The sequence below is a fragment of the Pezoporus occidentalis genome, unplaced genomic scaffold (assembly GCF_034315485.1).
Source record: "Pezoporus occidentalis ecotype Australia unplaced genomic scaffold, CSIRO_AGI_Poc_V1 ctg462, whole genome shotgun sequence".
NCBI classification, from domain to species: domain Eukaryota; kingdom Metazoa; phylum Chordata; class Aves; order Psittaciformes; family Psittacidae; genus Pezoporus; species Pezoporus occidentalis.
Window position 1 is genome coordinate 17,721 of NW_026915794.1, and position 9,296 is coordinate 27,016.

Below are 9,296 nucleotides of genomic sequence, written 5' to 3' on the forward strand. Positions count from 1 at the left end.
ATTGCACCCCCCCATCAGACATTGCACCCCCTATCAGACATTGCACCCCCCCATCAGACATTGCACCCCCTATCAGACATTGCACCCCCCCATCAGACATTGCACCCCCCCATCAGACATTGCACCCCCCATTAGACATTGCACCCCCCCATCAGACATTGCACCCCCCATTAGATATTGGAACCCCCCCATCAGACATTGCACCCTCCATTAGACATTGCACCCCCCCATTAGATATCGGACCCCCCCATCAGACATTGCACCCCCCATTAGGTTGTCCCTACCTGTACTGGTGGCTCCCGGTGCTGTGGCCTCGAGTGCTGGGGGGGTGCTGGGGGGTACCAGGAGCTCCCGTCCAAGACCCCCGAGCCCCCCCGGAGCAGCGGGAACGCCCGTGTCCCCCCCCCCCCCCGTGTCTGTCCCCCCCCGTGTCTCCCCCCCCCGTGTCCAAAGGGGGCAAGGGAGGTGATGCCACCTCTGTGCCAGGCTGGGGGGCACGAAGCCTGGGGGGGTGTCTGGGCTATGGACAAAGCCATGCCCCCCCCCGTGCCCTCCTGTGACACTGGGAGCGGGGTCTGGTTCGTTAATTGGACCCTTCATTAGCACCAGGGTCATTAGAGGCTGCGATGGGGCTTTGTGTCCCATCAAAGGGACGGCGGGGACAGGGTGTCCCAGTGCCCCCATGGCCGGGGGGGACACAGGAGGGGGGGGGACACACAACACAGGACACCAACGAGGGGACATCGAGCTCCCATTGGGGCGCAGTGATTTAGGGCACCCCTGAACCCGAGCACTGGGGACCTGCGGCACCTTTGGGGAGGCTCCCACGTCCCCCCACTGAGGTGAGACCCAAACCAGTCCCAGCAGGACATGGCAGGGGGACAATGGGGTGCAGGGGGACAATGGGGTGCAGGGGGACCCTGTTGGCTGGGTGCTGGGCTGGGGAGGGGGGCACTGGGCTCATTGGGGAAGGAGGAGGAGGAGGAAGGCTGAGCAGGATCCCATTAAAGACCTTAGGCAGCGGGAGGGCGATGGGTGGCACCCATGGCTGCTCATTACCCCATTAACTAACTCATCCCCCCCCCCCGGCACCCCCCAAGTGCCATGTCCCCCTTGTCACCAGCACCCAGGGGACCCCCCAGCTCCCAGGCATGTCCCTCTGTCACCCCCAAGGCCCCCCCCTGCCTCCCCCCAGCTTGTGGGGTGGGGGGACACAAGCAGCAGGTGACCCCATCCCTGATGCCAACCAACCCATGGGGGGACACAAGCCATGGACATGGGGGGGCCCTCCAACCCCATGGGACACAGGGTGTCCCCATGGCGACGGGGGGGGGGGGGTGTCTCACTACCTGTGTGTCCATCCCCCCCTTATCTAAAGCCCTATGGCCACCTCCCCGAGATGCTCCGTTGGTTTTTCCCCTGAGCCCTAATCTTTGCCATCTTGGGCTAAGTGGATTTCCTGGGTCACATGGTGAGATAAAAGGTCCCCAAATCCCAGGCTCCAAACAAATCAGGTTCTCCATGGGGATTTAGAGGAGAGCCCACCCGGGACACCGCGCTGCTCGGGGGCACCCCAACGCCAGGGATCGGCCTCTCGGGGCTCCTCTTTCCTCCTCCATCACCCATCGCCGTTCCCAAAGGAGAGCTGGAAAAGCCTGGGGACCTCGAGGAGCTCGAGGCGTTAGAGGAGGAGGAGGAGGAGGAGGTGGTGGAAGACGAGGCCATGGGGAGCGGGGCCAGCGCCGAGGACAAGGAGATGGCCAAGAGGTCCAAGGAGCTGGAGAAGAAGCTCCAGGAGGATGCGGATAAGGAGGCCAAGACGGTCAAGTTGCTGCTGTTGGGTAAGGCTCCGCAGGAGGATGCAGGAGGGGGGTCCCCCTCGTCCCTATGTGCCATTGGGGACCCCTTTGATGGATGGGGCAGGGGAGAAACACAACCAGGGCCTGGCTGTCCCCAGCCCATCACCTCCTTCCTCATCCCAACGGCTCCTCTTCCCTGCAGCTCCGTACCCCAAGGAGGAGCTCCATGGTTGTGGCATCAGCTCCTGGCGACAGCCAGGCGGGTGGCAGGGATAAAGGGGACAACGCAGGGATGGGACCAGGACACCAGGTCCCACATCCCCGGGGGGGGTGGGTCTTGGGGACCTCCTGCCACCAGCACCCCAATCCCTGCCACCTGGGGGGGACCCTGAGGGCTGTGGGGTGACAGGGAGGGGTGATGGGGCCTGATCCTGGAGGGGAGGGGACAGGTCAAGGCGATTAGCACCTAATTCTAAGCAGCTTCCTGCGCTGTCCTAAGCTGCTTACGGCACCGAGGCCACCACGGGAGGTGGGACACCAGGGACCGGTGGTGTCCGGGGGGTCCCCAACCACCCATGGGGGTCCCCAGGCTGTGGTGCAGCACTGGGTGCAATGGGAGCAGGGGGATGATGGCACTGGGAGATGCAGGACATGGGAGAGTGGCCCTGGTGCCCATCGCTGTGGCATCAGGCCTGGGGTCCATCCCACCCTGACCAGCACTAAGGTGTCCCCCTACCCTTCTCCAGGGGCCGGTGAATCAGGCAAGAGCACCATCGTGAAGCAGATGAAGTGAGTACGGCCCCAGGTCCCCCCTGGGCTATGGGGGGATGACACCCAGGGTCACCCATCCCCATGGTGGTGATTCCCACTGTGTGTCCCCCCCCCTGCATCCCTCAGGATCATCCACCAGGATGGTTACACGCCCGAGGAGTGCATGGAGTTCAAGGCCATCATCTATGGCAACATCCTGCAGTCCATCCTGGCCATCATCCGCGCCATGTCCACGCTGGGCATCGACTACGCCGAGTCGTCCTGTGCGGTCAGTTGGGGGCCACCATCATCCCCCACCCCCCCCCATGGCGATGGGGGAGTCCCACGGTGGGGTTTGGGCGCAGGGAGCCCCGGTGGGATGGGAGCAATGGTGGCAGTGGTGATGGTGGTAATGGCAATGGTGGCAATGGTGGCAATGGTGGCAGTGGCAATGGTGGCAATGGTGGCAATGGGGATGGTGGCAATGGTGATGGTGGCAATGGTGATGGTGGCAATCGCAATGGTGGTAATAGCGATGGTGGCAATGGCGATGGTGGCAATGGCGATGGGGATGATGGCAATGGCAATGGTGGCAATGGCAATGGGGATGATGGCAATGGTGGCAATGGCGATGGTGGCAATGGCCATGGTGGCAATGGGAATGGTGATGGTGGCAGTGGCAATGGCAATAGAGATGAGGGCAATGGGGATGATGGCAGTGGGGTGATGGCAATGGCAGTGGTGGCAATGGCAATGGGGATGATGGCAATGGCAATGGGGATGATGGCAATGGCCATGGTGGCAATGGCAGTGGTGATGGTGGCAGTGGCAATGGGGATGATGGCAATGGCAATGGGGGCAACGGCAATGGGGATGATGGCGATGGCAATGGTGGCAATGGCAGTGGTGATGGTGGCAGTGGCAATGGGGATGATGGCAATGGCAGTGGTGGCAATGGCAGTGGTGGCAATGGCAATGGGGATGATGGCAATGGCAGTGGTGGCAATGGCAATGGTCCCTCTTGCAGGACGATGGGCGGCAGCTCTTCAACCTGGCTGACTCCATCGAGGAGGGCACGATGCCCCCCGAGCTCGTGGACTGCATCAAGAAGCTCTGGAAGGATGGGGGGGTCCAGGCTTGCTTCGACCGCGCCGCCGAGTACCAGCTCAATGACTCGGCCGCGTAGTGAGTGGGGTCAGGGCACCGGGGAGGGGGGACGGACATGGGAACGTCAGCAGTGCCTCACAACCCCATCTGTGCCCCCCTCCAGTTACCTGAACCAACTGGACAGGATCACGGCCCCTGACTACCTGCCCAATGAGCAGGACGTGCTGAGGTCCAGGGTGAAGACCACGGGCATCATCGAGACCAAGTTCTCTGTCAAAGACCTCAATTTCAGGTGGGTTCGTGCAACCCCTATGATCCCCCCATGATCCCCCCATGATTCCCCATGATCCCCTCCATGATCCCCCCATGATCCCCCCATGATTCTCCATGATCCCACCATGATCCCCCCATGATTCCCCATGATCCCCTCCATGATCCCCCCATGATCCCCCCATGATTCCCCATGATCCCCCCATGATCCTCTCCATGATCCCCTCCATGATTCCCCCATGATCCCCCATGATCCTCTTCATGATCCCCCCATGATCCTCTCCATGATTCCCTCCATGATTCCCCCATGATCCCCCATGATCCTCTCCATGATCCCCCATGATCCTCTCCATGATCCCCCCATGATTCCCCATGATCCCCCCATGATCCTCTCCATGATCCCCCCATGATCCCTCCATGATCCCCCCATGATCCTCTCCATGATCCCCCCATGATCCTCTCCATGATCCTCTCCATGATCCCCCCATGATCCCCCCATGATCCTCTCCATGATCCCCCCTCCATGATCCCCCCATGATCCCCCCATGATTCCCCATGATCCCCCCATGATCCTCTCCATGATCCCCCCATGATCCCCCCATGATCCTCACCATGATCCCCCATGATCCCCTCCATGATCCCCCCATGATCCCTCCATGATCCCCCCCATGATCCCCTCCATGGTGTCCCCCATGTTCCTCCCCAGCCCCAATGCTGGGGATGGGTTTTGGGGTGAACCTGATGCTCCAGGGACCACCAACCCCATCTGGACAGGGATGGTTGGTTACCGCATCCCTGACACCGCTGAGGACAGGGTGCTGGCACCATCACATGTGGGGTATCAGGACCAGATGTGCCCCCCCCACCCCATCTTTGTCCCCATCCCAACCAGGATGTTCGATGTGGGAGGGCAGAGATCGGAGCGCAAGAAGTGGATCCACTGCTTCGAGGGGGTGACCTGCATCATCTTCTGTGGGGCGCTGAGCGCCTACGACATGGTGCTGGTGGAGGACGATGAAGTGGTGGGTTGGGGTCCCGGAGGTGCCCGGCTGCAAGTCGGTGGATGGTGGGGGGGGGAGCAGAGTTGGTGCTTGGGGGGGGATACAGAGGGAAGGGACAAGCACTTGGTGCCATCTGATGTGGGAATGGGGTGGGAGAGGAGGGATGGAGCTCGTGGGGACACAGGAGCCCCGTCCCTGGCAGTGTTCAAGGCCACGTTGGACACAGGGGCTTGGAGCAAGCTGCTCCAGTGGAAGGGGTTGGAGCTGGAGGAGCTTTAAGGTCCCATCCAACCCAAGCCTGCTGGGGCTCCATGGCACAAGGCTGCTCAGTGAAGTCCTCCGGGTGCCCAGTGAGAGCCACTGCTCCAGGACCAGGCACAGCAGCTTCATGGGCAGAGGAGGAACGGGAGAGCCCCAGGACAGGGCATCCCTCAGGAGGAGCAAGAGGAGCGGAGCAGTCAGAGGCATCTCCCCCGCCGTGGGAAGCTGGACAAGGCACATCCATCCCCATCACCCTGAAGAAGGCGCCTGCTGCCATACAGGTGGAGGAGATCCCACAGGAGCATCCCAAGCATTCCGCAGGGCTGGGAGCTTTCCCTGGATAACGTTCCCAACGTGATCACCGGCATCCTTCGTTCCTGAACATCCCAGGAGCTGGCAGGAGGGATCAGAGCATCACATAGCCCGGAGCTGCTTAACACAGCTCCTACCTGAGCACCACTTGGATTTACCCAGCACTGGGATGGGGTTCAGATGGGAAGAGGGGTTCTGGGTGAAGGTGGCACAGGCAGGACAGGGAAGAGCTCTTCCCTTGGGAATGGGGGGGGGGTTGGAGGCTGCAATGGCTCCGTGTCTCCTTGCAGAACCGCATGCACGAGTCCCTGCACCTATTCAACAGTATATGCAACCACAAGTTCTTCGCCGCCACCTCCATCATCCTCTTCCTCAACAAGAAGGACCTGTTTGAGCAGAAGATCAAGAAGGTCCACCTCAGCATCTGCTTCCCTGAATACGACGGTGAGTCCATGGGTTCCCCCCTCCCAGAGACCCACAGAGTGTCCAAACCACGTGGAGATGGCACCTTGGGTTGGGGTTATGGGGGGAGCAGTCGTGTTCCTGGGGGTAGGAGCAGAGGAGAAGCAGCCATGGCCTTGGGAAGGGTTAAAATGGGTGTGAGGTGCTTGGCTGTGCGCAGGCACCACCAGCCCCTCCTCCTCCTCCTCCAGAGGAAGCTTCCAACCCAACCCAACCCCAGAGCATCCCCAGGTCCACCGTTGGCCACCGTTGCCATGGGCGCAGCTCAGCAGCCCCGTTTCCTCCCTCCGCAGGTCCCAACACGTTTGAGGATGCAGGGAATTACATCAAGACGCAGTTCCTGGACCTCAACATGCGGAAGGACGTGAAGGAGATCTACAGCCACATGACCTGTGCCACAGACACCCAGAACGTCAAGTTCGTCTTCGACGCCGTCACGGATGTCATCATCAAGGAGAACCTCAAGGACTGCGGCCTCTTCTGAGCAGCGCGTGGCAGGTAGCCGAGAGGCTAAAGGGGATGGGGAGGGGAAAGGGGATGCGATGGGGCAGAGCCCAAGGCATGGGGTGAGGGGAGGGGGCTTTGGCATCAAACTCGGTGTGGAAACAGCTGCCTGTGGAGGAAGGATCATGGAATCCCGGATTGGTTTGGGTTGGAAGGGAGCTTAAAGCTCCTGCAGCTCCAACCCCTGCCACGGGCAGGGACCCCTTCCACTAGAGCAGCTTGCTCCAAGCCCCTGTGTCCAACCTGGCCTTGAACACTGCCAGGGATGGGGCAGCCACAGCTTCTCTGGGCACCCTGTGCCAGCGCCTCAGCACCTTCATAATGAAGAACTTCCTCCTAATATCGCATTCAACTCTTCCCTCTTCCAGCTGGAAGCTGTTTCTCCTCATCCCATCCCTACATCCCTTGTCCCAAGCCCCTCTCCAGGTTTCCTGCAGCCCCTTCAGGCACTGGAGCTGCTCTGAGGTCTCCCCTTCAGGAGCCTTCCCTTCTCCAGGCTGACCCAGCCCTGCAGCATCTCCATGGCCTCCTCCGTGGTTGGACACAGGGGCTTGGAGCAAGCTGCTCTCGTGGAAGGTGTCCCTGCCCGTGGCAGGGGTTGGAGCTGGGATTCCATGATAAACCATGCACCTCAGCAGCACCAAACCTCCCATTCCCACATCACCGGTGCTGCTCCACTTTACAGCCTTGGCACATGGCAATAACCGTACCCGGGGCCATTCCGCTCTTCACTCCCTCTTCCAGCTCAGCACCACTCATTTGGGGTCGTAACCCTCCCTTCTCACCCCTGTGCTCCCTCTCTTGCCTCTTCCCTCTCCTTCATCTCTCCCTCATCCCCATCCCCAAGCAGATTCCAGCCAACAGATTCCACCCTTTGGTTGTTCAGGGAACCTCTGGCACTTCCCTCATCCCTGAGCATCAATGGGTGTAAACGCCACTGCGTGGGGCAGGAGTGCTTAACCCACTGAGTGTCTCCCATCATGGTGCAATGAGATGCTGGTTCTCTACTTGCCCCCTTTCCTCCAGCTTCCTCATGGAGGTGGACGGGGTTTTAACCTCCTCTTCTTCCTCCCTGCCTGCCAGAAGAGGACAGGACTTCATCCCCATCGCCGTTCTGCTGCGCAGAGCCAAAAGGATTAACCAAGACACACACAGATGATGTCCTCGGAGCCCACTTTTTCTATGTCCTGCCCAACCACGTCACCTCCCTTCAGCCCAGGATAGGATGGGGCTAAAGCTGAAATCCCTGCTCCCTTTCGTGGCCGTTTCCTCTTTATCCCTGTTGGTTTCTAGAGGCTCGGAGCAAGCTGCTCCAGTGGAAGGTGCCCCTGCCCGTGGCAGTGGGTTGGGACTGGATGAGCTTTACGCTCCCTTCCAACCCAAACCGTTCCATGACTCCATACCAAGCCATCGTCGTCCCGAGCCAGCAGCATCACTTCGGGAGCAGGGCCAGACCCTCACCTCTTGGTTTCCTCCCTTCTACCAAAGCTGAATTCCTCAAAGCAGGAGTTCTGGAGGGCAGCAGAGGGAGGGCGCCCTGGGGGAACCCACCCCAGTCCTTTGGGAGAAGAAATGATGGGCTCGGGGTTGGTTTTGTGCCCCAGGTTGGAGTCGATGGTGGGCAAGCAAAGGCAGGAGCAGGAGCGTTGGGCTCTGAGGGAGGTGTGGATGCTCGTGGGTGGGAGGAAGAGGAAATGGTGACACCAGCCCCTCTCTGCGCTCTGTAGAGCTCCGGCTGCTCTTTACTGGTTGTAAATAAACGCTGGTCCCTCACAGCTGCCCCCGCGCGCTGCCACATCCCCTGTACAGCTTCATGTAACTGTAGGACACCCAATAAAGGACACAGGCATCGTGTGCACATCCCTCATGTCCATGGCTGCTCCCCAACCCCAGTTCCAGTGCCCGGGAGCTTTGGTTCACCACTCTTTGCTCACCAACACCTGCAGCGAGCGGAGATGCACCCAAAACCAAGCCCAAACCCTTCCCCACCAAAGCACGTCCCTACCTGGGTGCTGCCAGGGCTCTGCTGCAGCTCCAGCAGCAGTCAGGGAACACCTGGATGCTGCCAGGGCAGTTCCTGGTGAGATCCCCATCACTTCTAGCAGGGGGAAGCTGGAGCAGAGCCTCCAGAGCACAAATGCACTCTGCTGGCACCCAGCAGCACCCACGGAGCGCTTGATCCAAGTGCTTCTGGGCGAGTGTCTTCCCAATGGGTTACATCTGCATCATGGAACAGGGGCTGGAGCAGTGAATGGTGCAGGGAAGGAGCAGTGGAGCATCTGCCATAATCCTAATGAAGGACCGGATGGCTCCAGCTTCCAGCTCCGCACCACAGCGGAGCAGCAGACCCAGAGACTGCGCTGGGTTGAAGGGACCTTAAAGCTCCTCCAGTCCCAAACAACTGCCACAGGCAGGGACCCCTTCCATAGAGCAGCTTGCTCCAAGCCCCTGTGTCCAACCTGGCCTTGAACACTGCCAGGGATGGGGCAGCCACAGCTTCTCTGGGCACCCTGTGCCAGCGCCTCAGCACCCTCATAATGAAGAGCTTCTTCCCAGTATCTCCTTCAACTCTTCCCTCTTCCAACTGGAAGCTGTTTCTCCTCATCCCATCCCTACATCCCTTGTCCCAAGCCCCTCTCCAGGTTTCCTGCAGCCCCTTTAGGCACTGGAGCTGCTCTCAGGTCTCCCCTTCAGGAGCCTTCTCTTCTCCAGGCTGCCCCAGCCCAGCTCTCTCAGCCTGGCTCCAGAGCAGAGCTGCTCCAGCCCTCGCAGCATCTCCGTAGCCTCCTCTGGATTTGCTCCTACGACGATCTCTCCCATCCCATCCATT

The 9,296-nt window shown here is 60.4% G+C and overlaps 1 protein-coding gene across 1 annotated transcript; it reads left to right on the forward strand.

The window, feature by feature from the left end:
* The first annotated feature begins 1,367 nt into the window (after positions 1-1,367).
* Positions 1,368-7,725, forward strand: GNAT2 (G protein subunit alpha transducin 2). Its single transcript, XM_062636006.1, has 9 exons — positions 1,368-1,841; positions 2,546-2,588; positions 2,697-2,838; positions 3,577-3,734; positions 3,820-3,948; positions 4,819-4,948; positions 5,791-5,944; positions 6,256-6,460; positions 7,550-7,725. The coding sequence occupies exons 1-8, from the start codon at positions 1,724-1,726 to the stop codon at positions 6,444-6,446; spliced, it is 1,065 nt and encodes a 354-aa protein (XP_062491990.1). The 5' UTR covers positions 1,368-1,723; the 3' UTR covers positions 6,447-6,460; positions 7,550-7,725.
* The last annotated feature ends 1,571 nt before the right edge of the window (positions 7,726-9,296 follow it).

What these genes read in the sequence shown, in the direction of transcription:
- GNAT2 (XM_062636006.1), top strand. Translation starts at nt 1,724, where the DNA reads ATGGGGAGCGGGGCCAGCGCCGAGGACAAGGAGATGGCCAAGAGGTCC. An exon ending in GGTCAAGTTGCTGCTGTTGG is followed by an intron (nt 1,842 to 2,545) that starts GTAAGGCTCCGC and finishes ACCCTTCTCCAG; the next exon opens with GGGCCGGTGAATCAGGCAAG. An exon ending in GTCAAAGACCTCAATTTCAG is followed by an intron (nt 3,949 to 4,818) that starts GTGGGTTCGTGC and finishes CATCCCAACCAG; the next exon opens with GATGTTCGATGTGGGAGGGC.